An 18,258-nucleotide genomic window follows, 5' to 3' on the forward strand; every position below is an offset into this window, starting at 1 on the left:
GGTATATCTCTGCTCCATTATGTTTGTATGCTTAAACCCCCTTTAGAGCACCTTTTGAGCTCTTCTTGAACCTTTTCCAAGCTTGTGCATGAAGTAGAATTCATAATAGGTTGATTACCCACTAGATCTAGTCATCTTTGAGCTCCAGAAGCTCAGATCTATAACCTTTATGGGAGCAAATTGCTTGAATGTCCTAAATCTACCTTTTTAGCCCTTATTTCACCTTTAATCCCCATTCTATGCATTTCTACACGTAAAGTTGGAAACTTTACGTGAAAATCCTGCCCTAAGAACTCAGATATGTAAATGGCATGGACTGGATTTGAACAAAATCGAGTGTATAGTATTTGCATGTGACAGACTCGGCGAGTTGCTCATCGAACTAGGCGAGTCGGGTCGCGAGTCCTCGAGTTTTCCCCCTTTTCGTTTATGCTGAGTAGAGTAGTGAGTCCTGGGTGGACTCGGTGAGTTGGAAGCTGAACTCATCCGGGAAGGAACTCGGCGAGTTCAAGGCATCCTTCTTAAATCAAGAACAGACTTGACGAGTTGTTCATGCAACTCGGCGAGTCACAGCATAAAGTGTTCATCAGATGAAGATGAACTCGGCGAGTTGTTCATACAACTCGGAGAGTAGGATGAAGGACTATTGGCCTTGGGTATAGAAGGAAAGCTTGTCGAGTCAACGTCTACCTCGACGAGTAGAGACGGATTTATGGTCAGACTAAGGGAAAGGGACTCGGCGAGTTGGCAAGCCAACTCGGCGAGTCTGGTCAACTGACAGTTGACTGTGACTTGACTCTCGACTTGTAAGGGTAAATGGTCAATTTACCCTGAAGTTGGTTAGCAGTATTTGACTAAGGGTTTTGTGGGTATTACAGTCGGAGGATCTCCGGAGCGGCAGTAGCAGCAGACAATCAGTTCCCACGTAGATCGACAGTTACTTTGAGGTCAGTTTCCTTCCAGTAGGAACGGGTCTAAGGCACCAAGGCCAGCCCGTATAGACGAGATGTTAGTATTAGAGTGTGGGCCGAGCCCGTATCTCTTGGTTGAGTTGATTATGATTTATGCCAGTATGATAGAGATGTCTATACTTGTTGTCTGTGTGATACTAGTATATTATGGGTTATCGGCTGAGTGTGGGCAAGGCCCGTACCTCTCTGAGAGTGGAGTGTGGGCGAGGCCCGTACCTCCCAGAGAGTGGAGTGTGGGCGAGGCCCGTACCTCCCAGATAGTGGAGTGTGGGCGAGGCCCGTATCTCCTGGCTAGCGGAGTGTGGGCAAGGCCTGTATCTTCATGAGTGTGGGCAAGGCCCGTATCTCCTAGCTGTATGTTGTATGCTTGCATGGTATGAGGTATTATGGGGGAACTCACTAAGCTTCGTGCTTATGGTTTTCAGTTTTGGTTTCAGGTACCTCTTCTTCGAAGGGGAAGGAGCTGGCGTGGTAGCACATCACATACACGCCTTGTATTCCGCATTATGAGATCTTCCTGGGGAATTCTACTCTGACATTGTTATGATTTATAAAATGATTTCCAAACATGCAACATCTTTTATGAAATGATATGATCAATGAATGTTTTAATTCTAATGCTTTGCAAAGTATATGTTTAAAAAAAATGAAATTTTTGGCTCGTATTTTTGGGATGTTACATATATATTCTTTTGACTAAAACCAGTTCCATTGAGCATCCAAAACCGGGTTGAAAATCACCCTATCTATGGTTTGGATGCTCAATGGAATTGGTTTTGGCCAAGGCAACCAAGAAGGGGTCGAGAAGCTAATCAACTTTCTAATTTAATAAATCGCTTTCTTAATTTTCATTTTTCAGGTAGCTTGGATAGATGGGTGTGGAGAGATGATAGTAGAGATGGTTTTGCTATGAAACATGTGAGATCGCTCCTGGATATCGATGGTGATAACAAATTTTGCTCTTTCAATTGGGTCAAGTGGATTCCTATTAAAATCAATTGTTTTATGTAGAGATTATTAAAGGATAAGATTCCCACTTTCATTAACTTAAGTAATAGGGGTGTGGTTGTTTTGTCTTGCTTGTGTCCGTTCTGCAATCATACTATGGAAGAAGTTGATCATGTCTTTTTTTCATGTGGTTATATCTTGGGGTTATGGAAATGGTTAATGGATTGGTCATCTATCTCACAAAGGCAACCCTCATTTGTTGTTGTTCGAATTGATTTGTTGATGGTGAACACATGTGACAATTTTTTTTTCAATTATCTCTTATTTATTCCACTTTTTGGACAATTTGGAAAGCCTGAAATGAAGTGGTGTATAGGAATAAAATGCATCCAATTTTGTTTCTTGTGGATGAAATTAGCATTTCAAGTTTTAATTGGATTAAATCTAGATCCAAGTTTAGCTTAATCGATTTGTCTTTATGGTGTATCTCTTATATATATCAAACATTTTTTGTATTCCAACTTTAGCAACACCTTGCTTAAGTTTTTTAGTTTAGTGCTAATTTTTGTTGCTACAATTAAAAAAAACATATTTAGGCTAAAGTTTTTCATGAAGACACAATAAGCTTCAACCACCGGTGTCGCTTCCCTTTCTTCATAACAACTTTGTTCCACATAGACATATTCCAAAGCTTGGAAACATGGTTTCTTCTCCTTTTGTCCTGGACACGCGTTTAATATCTTTCCCACATAAAAAGTTTCTTCCGTGCGGATATGAGGTATGTTCACAATTCATTTACGGGTGAAAGCGATTCCACATCATCATATGCTCTTTCACAACATACCCACTATACCTTTGGGGATGGTGTTCACTAGTTTAGAAGTAGTGAAAAAACAATGAAGAAGAGAGAGAGAGAGAGAGAGAGAGAGAGAGAGAGAGAGAGAAAAGAAAAGAAAGAGAGAAATAGACACAAAGGAATTGGTGAACATCCGTAGTAGTTACCACTCCACAAGACAACCACTAGGTCTTGGGGTGGTGTTCACTAATGCATCCATACCTTATCGTCTTAAACAATTATTTTCTCTTATCCCCTTTTACTTCATCGATTCTTCTCTCCGACCACATCTCCATTATCCTTCCATATTCCTCTAAGCCTATTTCATTCTTTCAACTAACTGGATCTTATTTTCTTTGGCATGGGATGTTTAAGAACTTGTATGATTTTCTTCTAATCCATTCCCCCTAACCGAGAGAATCATTAGGTTTGGGAATTTTCTCGATTTAGCATGGGATGTAGACTTTTCTTTCTCTCTCTACTCGTCAAGGGGTTAACGAATTGAAATTGACAAGTCCTATGGTGAGTTGTTAGGGACGGTGTTTCAATATTGCTAGCGAGGTTAGCAAGCCTGGTAGCGACCCTCACTCCTTTTATCCTTACGCATATATTGGAACATCAATTAAAGATATGGTTTGTACTTGGAGCTAAAGTTGTCAAAATCACGATCTTGAACGTAGGATTGTATGATCCTACGATCGTATGCATGAAAAACGATTCAGATTGTATTTGGGGTAGGATCGCAGGTAAGATCATAGGATTGGGATCTGATCGTACCTTCCCTTTAGCTTATTTATTTATTTATTATTAATTTTTTTTGAAAATGAAAAAAAAATGAATTTACCACTTTATGTCTTTTACGCCTAGTTCCCGAGTTGAAACAGAGAAAAGAAAAGAATAGAAAAGAAAGTAAGGAGAGAAAAGAAGAGGAAGGAAAGGAATATAAATTTCTCTTTTGTATTCCTGAGTTGGAGAGAAGTAGAAGCAATATTAAACATTTTGTTCTTTCTCTCCAAATCCTTCCAAATCGGAAGGAAAGTTAGGAGGGAAAGCGATCCTTCCATTTCCTTTCACCTCCTTCATTTAATGAAACTCAGGAACACCAAATTTTTTTAATTTCTTCTCACTTCCACCCACTTTCTTTCTTTTCTCTCATTAAGTTGAACACTCGGGAACTGGGTGTTACCCTTTACCATTTTACCGTTTATCATTTTGTGTTATGATGTGACTAAAATTTTGAAGTTTTTATACTTTTGAATGGAAAACTGAATGTTTTAGATATTTTTCATGTTTTAAAATAATTAGTTAAAATTATATTTTATTTTATAGCATCTTGAGGTCCCGATCTTGAAAACTAAAAAACGATCATACCTAAGATCTTGATCTTGACAACCTTGTTTGGAGCTTAATAATTGCTAATGTTACTTTTATAGTTAGCTATCATTCATCCTATTGTTTATTCAAAAGTAGAAACTTAATCAAGTAGAAAGTGTAATTGAAAGTCATACCTGCACTTGCTCTTGGCTAGTTTCTTCCAATTCGTAATTGTTTCTCCAATCTTCTCTAGTTATCGAAATCTCCATAAGTGCCCCCAGATCAAAATTGGTAGTGATAGGTGTGAATACATTTCTAAACATCTTACATTCTCTAATATTTATGCTTTCAACAGCTTGAAACCCACGAATAAGAAGATGGGAGTTATTTGCACCATTTATCCTCCACACCTCTCTTAGCTTCCCTAATTCATTTGCTTTAATGTTTTTCAAGTTGCTATAAATTTCACTAACACAATCCAAGTCGATGTTAAATAACACTTCAATGGAACTACAGTTATCGACAACAAGCTCTTCAAGATGGTGTAACAATGGAAGAGGATTGCATGGAAATAGATTCACCAGATTTTTACAATATCTCACATTAATCTCTCTTAACTTAACTTCCTCTCTTGTACTAAATTCACATGGCCATATCTCCTTCAAATCAACCATAAATTGAATATCCAGCTTTTCCAATATAGGAATCACCACCTGCAAAATAATCATTCATTAATATCCCCATTCAAGCAATCATGTACTTAAATTATATATATATATATATATATATATATATATATATATATATATATATATATATATACACAGAGAGAGAGAGAGAGAGCTAGATTCAAATGTGAATTGAAATTTATTGTGCGGAAGTGTGGACAGTGCTATTATGTGAGAATGATAAATAAAATAAGTTGTTTGATAATATGAATACATTTAATCTTACATAACTATTGTCATTATCACACATTCTCACTAATCAAACAATCTATAAGGTTATTATAGATTTTTTTTTATTTTTATTCTGTCAGAATGTTATCGGAATGTTTACTGAGTCGTATTCTATAAGAATGAAAATGAATGAAAAATGATGCATGAGAACAAAAATAAAATTAGTGAGAATGCATGAAAATGACAATAGTTGTGTGAGGTTGAACACATTCACATTACTAAACAACCTATTCTCTTAGTAATTCTCATAGAATAACACTGTCCATACGTCTGCACAATAGTTGTGTGTGTGTGTGTGTGTATATATATATATATATATATATATATATATATATATATATATATATATATTGAAATTTTAATCTGAAAAGATTGTTGTAATTGAGACATAAAACGTATCTACCTCTTTCTTCAACAAACTAGATGTTTCAAACTTGTTCTCGGAATATATGCTTGTGAAACGTGGAATGAAGTCAAGTTTCAACTCCATGAGTTGTGGTAGCTCAATTATGTTGACATTATTGCACAAACCCAACAAACGTGGTAGCCAATGCAAAGATAAAAACTTCAGCTTGGGGAATCTAATCTTCTCATCTCCACTTCCATCTGTATATATGAGTTCTTCCATATTTTCGCATTTGTAAACTTCAATATGCTCGAGCTTTGACAATGTTTTTGCAACATCAAGTGTGAAAAGGTATATCAACTCTAGACACTCAGAAACGACCAAGACTCTTAAATTATAGAACGAAGAGGAGTGGATAGGATGTGAGGGCTTCACCTCAATATCCAAAAGGTCATACATATCTCCCAAACTTAAATAAAGCACCTCTGTTTTCTCAAACAACTCATTAAGTCTAGATTCCAGTAGTTCAACTTTGGTGGTGGCCAACTGCAACGTGTTTTCAAATGAGTACACATGCTTACCGAAAGCTTTATCTAGATAACGTCCCATTGAGATCTTGAATCTTTGAAGCTTCTCAAATGACATATTCTTCATTTTAAGTTTTTCAAAGAACATAAGTTCTAATGTGTAAAGTCTTTTTAAACGTTCTGCTATTTCATTGCAGATTTCATCAGTGAAACTAATGTCTCTTCCACAATCAACTCCCATATAAAGCTCTTCAAGTTTAACCAAACTTTTTAAGACACCATTATCTATATGAAGACCATTACAATTTGTGAAATCCAGTAACCTTAACTTCTTCAACTTTCCGATTGTAGAAGGTAACCATTTTATGTTAGAACTAGCAAAGCTGAGAACTTCTAGATTCAACATATCTCCAATACAAGAGAAATCAAACATCATTAATGAGCATTTATGTATATGAAGCACTCGAAGGTTGGTGGAGGATTGAGGTGATGAGGGAAAGAATGGGTATTTCATTTTTTCATAAGATATAACCTCAAGCTTTTCCATTTCTTCATAAAAGTCTTGAGGAAACCTCAGATACTTATCTCCATCCATAAGTCTCAAAATGGAGACATTTGGAAACTTAAGATCTCTCGGAAACTCAGATATACCCTGGCACGTTATCGAAAGCCTTTTACAAGTGTCACGCATTTCATCCACAGGTAACTCTAAGATATTACCATGGTTGACAAACGATGCATGCACATTATTTACTTTCGATAACATATCCATAACAAAAGCACGCACGAGATCATGCATCTTGATGCAACCAACACTATCAACCTCCATCAACAAATTTGTATGGATGAGCCGCTCAATGCATGTGGTGAGCCTGATTCTTGCTTCTCCTATGGTATACACTTTCTTAAATATTTTTAAGCCCCATCCATATCTCACCAAATCCTCCATAGGAATATCTAAATCTTCGGGAAACAATCCACAAAGCAAAAATATGGATTTAGTCTCTTCATCTTCAAGATTGTCGTAGCTCGTTTCAAAAACTTTATATGCAACATTGCCAATGTCATGGTGCTCTAAGCGAGAAAGTGCATCCTTCCATGTATCTTTGCTTTTACTTCTCAGAGCACATGCCATAGTTTTAATGGCAATGGGTAGACCACAACACTTTCTTACTATATTTTCTCCTATCATATGGAGCTCAAGATCAACATCATCAGAAGTTTCTACAAATTGGCGGAAGAAACTTTGTGATTCTGCTTCCATTAAGACTTTTATATTGAAAATTAAATATGGTTCAACTCCCATCATAGTGCACACATCTCTGTTTCGTGTTGTCAATAAAACCTTGAAGTTGACACCTTGATTTGGAAGAGAACTTAAACCAATATCATTCAGGTCAACTAACTGCCATACATCATCAAGTATTATGAGAAACTTAGTCTTACCTTCATCTGAATTATCCATGAACCATTTACGAAGCTTATCGGCTCTTGCTTGCTTCGTGCTTTCTTTGAGCTCTAGCCCAAGATAATTTGACACAGCTTCCTGAATAGCAATTGGGTCAGTTTGTTCCCCTACAACCACCTCAACAACAAAGTTAAACATTTTCTTTTCTTTCACAACCTTTTTCAGCCTTTGCATCATCGTGGTCTTCCCCACTCCGCCCATCCCCCATAAGGCTACCATGTGGGAATTTTTATTAGGTTCAAGTGCTTTTAGTGCTTCTATAAATGTTTTCTCTCTTGATTGGAAGTCTTCATGATGACCCATTGATGGTTTAGAAGTGGATGCCTTCATTAAATCAACTTTTCCCACGGGAATGGGATAATTAGTCCAGATGATGTTAGAGTGTTTTCTAGTGGCACTTTCGATCTCCTCAATTATCTTGAAGGCTTTTCGACCGATCTTGTGCCTCATCTTGAGATTGAAACAAGTCCCAACATCACTAGGAATGTCTTCCACTTTTGCATTGATCTTTTCTACATCTTCCAACCAACCCTCGACTTGGGTTGGAACCTCAAGATGGTTCTTTTTGTTTCGGTTCATGTACTCTTCAACACTGTGTCGTGTATCATTCAACTCGCTCATTTTGATACCCATATGCCTGATATATTGTCTGCAGGAAATGAGGTAGCCTAAGTGTTTCTTCACAGGTACCATAAGTGTCTCAACAACTGGTTTTATAATGGCATTAACAACATCCATTGTAAGAATTGTACCTGTTATAATAATATAGTAGCCAAAATTTAACAATGAGAATTCGATGGAAATCTGTAAAAGAGAAATTAATCATATACATCCTAGATTCTTTTAATTGAGTCGATTATATTAGCTTTGTCTCATGGACTGATGATATAAATGGTACAAACTAAAGGCCCGCCTCACATTCTAAAATGAATTAAATTTTGTCTTAATTTACTTAAGCTTGAAATTCATAAAAGAAAAATTAAGAATTTGTTATTCTTTGTATTTAATCAACGTAAACAATTTACTTTATTAGCTTCGTGTTTTTCAAACTTGGCAGATAAAATTCCTACAATATATGACTACCCACTTGGTAGAGGTGGAAGTCTCTTAGACCGGAGGCCCCGTTCAAAAAATATATATAAATAAATAAAATTCCAAATCAAAACAATTATGTAGTAGATTTAATGTGTTGAAAAGGGTATCTGATATTGGAAAACCCGATAGGGACTTAGGCTATTATTGTGTTGACTCCGTATAGAAGAAACCATACATCATACATAAATGAAAATATGTATGAAACATATGTATTACATGAGTTTATTTAAAAAATATATATATAATATTCTAAATATTTGAGAAGTTTGAATTTATAAAAAAAAATATGAAAAATATTGAATTATTAAAATTAAAGCATTTTTTCACTATTAAAGTTAAATAAATAATTAAGATAAATAAACAAACGAAACTAATGAGTCTTTAATTTAGTTTTTTTGAAATTAGAAGGAAAGTCCGTTAATGAAAATTGATATGTATTTATTATTACATTTAAATACCATCTACAATTTAATAAAATGGAAAAAACTATAAAATGACACATAGGATAAAAATTAATTTAAAATAACCATAAAATGACGACAAAATGAATGAAAATATGATATATATATATATATATATATATATATATATATATATATATATATATATATATATATATATATATATATATATATATCAAAAAAAGAATCTTTATTTTTTAGAATATAAATAAGGAAAAAACTATACAATATCCTCTTTGATAAATGAAGGTTTTTTTGCACTTGTCAAATTCTCAAGAGTTTTGTCACATGTAATTTTGTGAGAATTTTAGAATTATTATTTTCCACTTGTCATTTTTTTAGAATTTCCATTTTTTAAAATAAAATTTCATATAAGGAAAGAGAATCATTATATTAATTTGTTAATAAAGTCTCATAAATGCTCTAAAGAATATTTGATTTTCTTTTATAAATGTTTTAAAAGATTATATTATGATATGTAAAATTATTATTTTATAAAATATTTAATATTTAAATATTGATATTACATTTTTATTTTTAGTAAACTCGTGTAATACACGGATCTCACAACTAATATTGTAACAAACAATCTAAATGATGAAAGAAGTCCGCCCCATAATCTAAATGGAACCGGAGATGAACTTGATAACTATGCAAAACATGATAGTAAGAGAAGTTGAAGATAATCTGCAAAGAATAAAAGAATGACATTCAATTTTTTCCTATTGGCTTGATGCTTTTCAAACCTAAATAGATAAAATTTTAAATTAAAACAATTTTGTAATCAATTTATCATATCTCTCTTTTCATCATTTACTGTTCCAAATTAGAGCAATTTTGTAGTCAATTTATCAAATCTTTCTCATCACTACTAATATTATATATGGTTTTACTTGCTGTTTCTGTTCACCTCTCTGTTCTTAACCAAACCCGAATTCATCTGTTCACCTCTCTGTTTTTAACCAAACCCAAATTCATACAATATCTTATGAATCATCTAATGTGGAAGTCATATTCTAGGTTCAATTTGATAAACGTAAACAAAAAAACCATGGATTATACATAAAAATGCTTGTAAATTAATGCATAAGGAAAGAGAATACCTGGACTTTTGTTTAGATTTTTTTCAATATTCTTGTCTGAAAACTCTTTCGAACTCCTAAGAATAACACACTAAGAAGGGTAAAGAGGGAAAAGCAAAAGCATCAACAAGTTTTGTATTAGACGTTTGGTTATTTGGATATGGCGGGGGGTTTGGTATCGTAACTTTTTATTTATTTATGGTATATTCATTATAATTTAAATGTACTTTCTTATATGAATTATTTTTGGTTGTCCTATAAATATAAAAAAGAAAAAATTATTAAAAACTTAGGACTAGAAACTAAGATTTAAATGTAAGTAAATTTATGTTAATGACTCAATATCAAGTACATTTTATTTAATATTGGACGTGTTCATAAACCTAATCCTTAAATTGTCAAAATTTTAATTTTAAAAGTCGTTACTAAAAAGGCAAAAAAGAATTTATCATTGATGATGAAATATAATTTGATAATATTCCTTCGATAGAAGTGTCTATGTGAAGATAAATAAAATAAAATAAAATAGAGAAAATGTGTTTGTGTAAGAGCATCTCCAACCCATTCTCATTCTCCATTTTTTCCTCATTTCTTCCCGTATTTCTCTCCAACTCTATCCCATTTATTCCTCCATTTTGGGGGAAATGAATAGTATAACACAATATTTGATTTTATACTATTCATTTCTCCCAAAATAAGGATAAACTTTAAGTTGTTGGTTTTAGTCCATCGTTTTATATATTTATATATTTCTGTTTTTTTTTATCTACTAATTATTATTTAAATGTAATATTTAATACTTATTATATTGTGTTATATATTAAAATATATTAATTAATTATAAATATAAAATTTGTTTTTTGTTTATCAAATTCATATTAAAATTTAAATACATATTGAAATTTTAAAACATAATAACATATTTTACAAAAGCTTATAATTATGTATTATAAATATAATATTATTTATTTAATATTAATGTAATGAAAAAAAAATATATAGATTATATATTTGTTAAAACCAAATTAATAGAAGGGGTGTGTTTGACAATTTATATAAATTATAAGAATGAAATATACTTTTTGGGAGTAAAAATAAAGTAAAAAATAGAGTATGGTTCGAGATGAAACACTATTTATCCAATTTTTTCCTCCATTTTTGGGAAAAAAAATGAGAGTGGGTTGAAGATGGTCTAATATGATATGTTTTCTATTATATGCACAAACAATATTTAAGTGTATATAACATAAATTTTTAAGAAAATGTCATGATGTTAATAATTTTGTCTATGCGATGGTAAATGATATATAGCATGAGTTTTTAAGGAATTTTTTAGAAAACGCTAAATTTATTAAAACTTTCGATTTTAAAATATGTTATTTTCATTTTCAAATTAATACAATATATATGTTTTTACAAAAGAGTAATTTTGATGCTATATTTTCTAATTTGTTTCAATGCTGACCATTTAACAGATTAACATAGTTATTAATTGACGTTGTATGGTGACATATCAGTCATTAATAACGTCGTGCTGTGGTGCTGGATGACATGATGATGTAACGTCCCAAAAATCTATGGCAAAATTTTCATTTTTAAAACATTAATCCATACAACAATTTGTTCCAAAAGAACATTAATGGTGAAAAATAATATTTAAACATCAGAGTAAAAGTCATAAACAACTACTACGGAATAAAACTCTAGGGGATGTTGTGCCATCATGATGAGCCCTTCTCTTTCGTACCGGAAGTATCTGAAACCATAAACATAAATTGTAAGCACAAAGCATAGTGAATTCCCCAGAGTACCACATACCAAACATACATATTATACATACATATCATACTAAAACATGTAACATGCCTATTTCACCCATGAGTCCTTTTTGACTCTCTAAGTCTCTTTTGACTCGCTGAGTCCCTTTCGACTCGTTGAGTCCCTTCCGTCCCCTTCGATATTTTTCAACCGGTACGAGTCTATTTCACCCCTACATCTGAGCATACAGTCATATCACCAAGATTCACAAAGACAACAAGCACATACAGGTATATCAACAAGTGTCACAAAGACATCTATCATCCTATAAACATAATTTAATGGGTCGACATTAGTGCCTTCGACCCACAAGTACAGTGAGGAGACTCGTCTCAATTTGGAGTTAACCGAATCATACACGCGTTGCTGCTACAGGGCTCCTAACACTAAACATATCCAAAAATCATCCTTAATCAATAATTAGTCTAATAATCCATAATCAAAGGTATAAATCATATTCTATCATGCTAACGAGTAAAAGACTATTTTACCTTTCCCATACTTGACCAACTAATCAAGGCCCAAAAATGGCCCATAAAGACTTCTGGTGAGTACGCCCCACGTACCACATCCTTACACCCAACGTACTGCTTTCTCTAAGAAAAGGTAACGGGCTGAAACCAGTAACATGCAATGTACCATGAGGGCATGCCCAACGTACACTACTACTGCTCAAACTCAAATTTAAGCTCTTATTACCTTAAGACCTGATGTCCAACCCCCAAATCTGACTTTAAGGGACATCTTTAGTTATAAATTTCCCTAAAGCCTTAGAACTTTTACCTAGACTTGTTCCCAATAAATCAAGAGCCTTAAGCACATAAGAATCACATTTCAAAGTGAGTTTACGGCCATGACATGGTTCATGGGCCGTAAACTCATTTAAGGGGCACCAAAGTGTGTCAATGGTCTTCATATGCTTGGAATAAAAGTCTAGAACCAATACCACTTGTGCATGAGGCTTGAAAACAACAAAAACAACATTCCAAGGGAGTTTACAACCGTAAACTCCAAGGGAAATGGCCTTGGGGCCGTAAACTCCTCTAGGGAGTGTTTCTAGGCCTTAAACCCTTCCAAGAATTTAACCACCAAGTTGGAATAATTCTAGGAATCATTTGGAACTTCAAAACACACAATACACCCATGGTTGGGAGTTTACGGCCGTAAACTCAAGAGTTTACAACCGTAAACTCCATGTGTGTTGGTATATGAGGAGTAAACTCATATATGGGGTCCTTTGGAACCCTAAACACAAGTGCCTTGTCCCACAATAACTTAGATGCAATCCTTAGGGCTTAAAACACTTATATAAAGTGTTTATTATGTCTAGGATGTCTTAACATTATCAATTAGTAATTGAGACTAATTGAGTGCATATATGTATGATTATATATTCATTAGGATCGTAGTGTGTGTACAAGTCCTCGCTTGACATCTAGCAATCCTATACCGTTTAGTTCATCCCAATCACCAACTATAGGTGAGTTCATACCCCTAATCAATGTTTTAAATGATTTTAAATGCTTTAAAAGGGGGAGGGGGAATACAAGTAGAAACAAACATGTTATTAAATCATTGATATGTATTTTATAACTGTGTTTGTCATTTAACAGATTGCACATACTACAAAATGTGATGCATGAAATGGTTCTAAATCTTAAAAATACGTTGTTATCAAATGTTTTACTTTTGAAATGTTTATTAAAATGACATCAAGTTGTTAATTATTGTTCAAAACCCATAAGATGTCTTACAAAACCATTTTTCATTCTTGAACTAAACTATGCATATACACTTATATTCTTATATATGTATTGATGTTATAGTTTACACCTTTCATTTAGTTTCCCACACCCTTGAGTAGTAAGAGTGTATAAACCTACATGATCAACCAATTATATTTCAGTAAATTATCATAGGGATAATTTGAAGATATCAAACATTACTCCTATTACAAGGAATCACACAAGAGTAAGTTCATTCATGAGTCTATACTAGTACATTACCTGATACATGAGTACATATACATATGCTTACCTGATACATGAATATGTTTACATATACATACCTATTACATGAACACACTTACATGAATACCATACAGGAACACTTTTACATAGGTGCATTATCCTGTATTCACTTACCTGGATACTTATACTTAGAACTACGAGGATGATTTATTAGTACTTTCTGTGTAAATTATCTTTCCTACCCCGGTTCAATGGGATATCTCGGCGGGACTTACCATTCCGAACCCCACTGATTAGCACCAGTGGTCGATGACCATCTACGAAGGTCTAAGGTTACTACTTATACTAGGTAGATCGATAACCGGGGCTAACCCCTCCACCCACCTACTGCTGCTACAGAGGACAAGTGGACAATCTTCGATTGTTCATAAGGTTATACCTTTCGCTTATTGCGATGATGTGTTACTCCTAGTACCCAGCAATGACACTTACATTAATACTTTTTCTGGACAATCTTCGGATGTTCATTAGGTTACATATTTCGCTTAATGCGATGTTGTGTTAGTCCTAGTACCCAGTGACAACACTTATAGCAGTACATTTTCCTGTTTACTTTATTTTGTGATACTTTCACATAAACAATGAGTTAGACTAAGTACTTTAGTACTAAACAATTGAAGGAAAAACTATCATTTTACTAACAAAACATTCGGGTCTTGGTAGAAGACTACATTATCATAACAAAACATTCGGGTCTTGGTAGAAGACTACATTGTCATAACAAAACATTCGGGTCTTGGTAGAAGACTACATTGTCATAACAAAACATTCGGGTCTTGGTAGAAGACTACATTGTCATAACAAAACATTCGGGTCTTGTTAGAAGACTACATCTCAAACTGATAGAAAATAAGGGATTTTCTAGGGTTTTTCATACTTACATCAACATTTTCATTTAAAGGTTTGCATGACTTTTAAAACAGCTTTTAGTAAGTAAGACAATGACACTTAAATACTTATGAATTCACCAGCTTTAAAGCTGATACTCTCTTTCAAAATAACTTGTATTCTCAGGTCAACAGTAGACAGGTACGATGGCCAGGTTTTGAGAAGACGGAGCAGACAAGTCTCGTCTTTTATTTTGATTATATATTTTTGGTGTCTTACTACAATGAAAGAACACACATGTATTAAAACTTTACTTATAATGCAATGGATGATGTTGTTGCTTGTTTATTATATTACACTGTTGTGATACTGTACATGACGTCCTCCACCCCTGAACGTTTCCGCCGTTCGTGGTTTTGGGGTGTGACAGGACAATGCTTTGGAAAAATGATAATGCATGTATAATTAGAGAAAACATAGATCCAAAGCATTTAGGGTTGCATCTGCACTTAGGAAGTGGTATAGTGCTCAAACCTCAACAATGGTATCAGAGCATAGGCTTGTTTCCTATTATACTTGTTGCTTTATTGTTTTTCAAAGTGAGAAAATTTGCGAATTTCGTTTCTGCCTGCCCACCATGACGTGGCAGCTATTACCACAACGTGGTGATGCACCTGTTTGCAGAATTTCAAGTTTCTTGGCCTGGTTTGGATTAGGAACACTACCACAAACTTTTTAGATCATTGGAAATGTTTTTTATGATATGGTAGTGCTTGTACTCATCCAACCACAAGATAATTGTGTAAGTTTTTAAAATAATTGTTGTTTTATATGATAAACAAAGTTGCTTTTAAAATTATTGATTTAGAATTGTCTTGATTATAAGTTTAATTAGATCATGAATTATGTGATAATTTAAGTTGTTAGAAATATGATCTAAATGAATTTTAATGACCTCTATAACTTGTCCTCAAGTTATGGAAAATGAAAGGTCTCTTCATTAAAATGGCATTAAACTCATATGTTATGAAAATGAAAGGACAATTGTCAAATATTAAGATTAATTATTTGTATTATTTGATATGAATTGCCCTGCTACATGAGTTAGAATAGATCAATAGAATATTATATGATAATTTTTCCTTGCTAGAATTGATCTAAATATTCTGTAATGAGTTCCATAATTTGTCCTCAAGTTATGGAACATGAAAAGTCTTTTCATAAATGTTTTAATGAACTCCATAACTTGACCTCAAGTTATGGATTATCAAGAGTCTTTTCATAAAACACACATCAAACTCATACGTTATGAATGTGAAATTTTTTTACAAGTTTCAAAACTTGCCCTCAAGTTTTGGAATTTGTAGAGTCTCATCAATGTAACTTTAATTCCAAATCCTAGAGTTTTAAAAGTTAAAACTCAACACTTATAATTTACAATATTAAAAGTTAGACAAGTCAGTCTTAGCGTTACTAGGTCTCATTCACGAAGCCGGTCTATAAGGGGGGTATAAGGAAAGACTCTCATCACCCAAGTTTCAGTTGGATAGAAACTTGGAATCATGCAACCTGTATTGTGTGATGTATGAGAACCTTCATCTTTGGGAAATTAGGATTAATTCCTTGTTCACATGTAAATGTGAGTCAAGTGAAAGACTAAGGGATCGACTACAGATTCTTGTGCACTATTCAAGTCCACCACAAAGAACAATAAGACTATTTGTTATGGTTTACTAATGTTAGTAAATATGGTTATGCTTACAAGATTAAGTAAAATTCTAGGTTATTGAAAAGTCTCAAGGTATAGCAGAACGAATAAGAAGAATCAAAGTGGGCAGAAAGATAAAAGTTTCTCCAATCTGAAAAGATGGGAGAGTACTTGAGTATCGTGTTTTATGATAAACTTAATGATTATGGAAACATATCACAACTTGATCCTCTAAGGACACCTTAGTGCATTTGTTTGGCTAAGAAGAGGAATCAAGAATTGTTGAAATGGTTAAATCAATTAAAATGATTGATACTTCGTTCCAAAATCAAATCTTAGTGTCATATTCCAAGATTGTATATTGAGTGACATATCAACAACTATAGAGTAAAATGTTTTCTACTCTTGTACATTTGAAATTGGTAAGTTGTAATGTTTTGGATAAAACAAAGATCAACTAATACCGATTCTCAAAAGTGTTTGTCTTGAAAAGAACCGCACTAACCCTTGAATATTTGGTTCTCAAGGAATGTTTCTTGACAAAGAGAATCCTATATGTCAAGAGGTCAGTGTGTAACAACCCGAAATTCCATATCACTTCTTGTAACTCAAATTGTAATCCAATTCGATCAACCAAACACCGTTTCCAAATCTGTTTCCAATTTTGCCGTTTAATTAAGTCATTAACTTGTATTGATCTAAAAAGACTTAATGGGTGTCTTAATTCCATTTGAAATCATTCTAACACCCCATAATAGTTATCGAAATAATTCTAGAATCGACCATATCGGGTTACGGCAATTTGGTCGGGTGCGACCAAAAGCCCCGCCTAACGCCGGTATCGGGTAGAATTCCACCGTGTCCAATTCCCGAACACTATATAAATGATTCAAAGCTTCCATTTGAAGCATTTGGCCATCTTTCCTTAATCACTCTCCAACCTCTCTCCTCATCCATAATCAAAGGTCCAAAAACAAAGATTTAAGGCTCCAAATCAATGAGGTAACATCCCTAACTTGTTATCTAGCCTCTTTAGCCTTCAAATTGATGTTTAAACAAGGATTTAGGACCTGGAACATGTGTTTACAGCCAAGGATCATGCTTGGGCCGTAAACATCTAAAAATGGGGTTTTAGAGCCATTTAACCCTTCCAAATCATTGTTGGGACTTAGATACGACTTTGAGGCTTACATATCGGGACTTGAAACACTTAAATCTTCAACTTTAAGGGAAAAAAGAGAGTTTACGGCCAAGGCATATGCTTGGGCCGTAAACTCCTCAAACATGGGGAGTCAACACCTTTTTACATGTTAGATTGCCTTGAAACTTAACCAATAGCCTTGGAATAAATCATAGAACCATCTAAAAATAGTTTGGAGACCTTAAACATAACAAAACACCACATATAAGAGTTTAAGGCCATAGAACATACTCCAAGGCTGTAAGCTCCTAATTATATGTCATTTGATGCCCAAAATTCATACCAAGGCTTGGAAAATTAACTAGAATCACATGTGATTGTCCTAAGCACCTCAAATTAATTTTGGTTTAAGCTTGGGGGAGTTTACGGCCGTAAACTCCATGTTTACAACCATGAACTCCCATAAATGGTGTATAAGTCCAAACAAATTAATCCAACGCATTTGATAAATCCATTCTAGCAATCCCCATGTCCATTCAAGCCATAAAACACCCAAAACTACCCAAACATGAGTTCACGGCTGTGAACTCATGTGTGTGTGATATATGGCAGTAAACTCCTTTAAATGTTTACTCCTGGAGAGTAAACTCAAATCCCAAGTCCCTAGTGCCATTATACGTCCGTAGATGTCACCCGGGTCATTCCAAACACTCGTTTTGAGGTGTTT

The 18,258-nt window shown here is 33.8% G+C and overlaps 1 protein-coding gene across 1 annotated transcript in view; it reads right to left on the reverse strand.

Annotated features, from left to right (window-relative positions):
* Nucleotides 1–4,194: 4,194 nt before the first annotated feature.
* LOC111903920 (probable disease resistance protein At4g27220) overlaps nucleotides 4,195–18,258 on the reverse strand; it is a 52,851-nt gene continuing 38,787 nt past the window's right edge. Inside the window, exons 2-7 of the mRNA XM_042899661.1 lie at nucleotides 10,234–10,261; nucleotides 9,818–9,876; nucleotides 9,585–9,670; nucleotides 5,431–8,120; nucleotides 4,263–4,781; nucleotides 4,195–4,203 (exon numbers count right to left, since the gene is read on the reverse strand). Of these exons, the coding sequence (XP_042755595.1) occupies nucleotides 4,195–4,203; nucleotides 4,263–4,781; nucleotides 5,431–8,120; nucleotides 9,585–9,670; nucleotides 9,818–9,876; nucleotides 10,234–10,261 (3,391 nt within the window). The remainder of the gene's footprint in view (nucleotides 4,204–4,262; nucleotides 4,782–5,430; nucleotides 8,121–9,584; nucleotides 9,671–9,817; nucleotides 9,877–10,233; nucleotides 10,262–18,258) is intronic.

The sequence above is a fragment of the Lactuca sativa genome, chromosome 2, assembly GCF_002870075.4.
Source record: "Lactuca sativa cultivar Salinas chromosome 2, Lsat_Salinas_v11, whole genome shotgun sequence".
Lineage (NCBI taxonomy): Eukaryota > Viridiplantae > Streptophyta > Magnoliopsida > Asterales > Asteraceae > Lactuca > Lactuca sativa.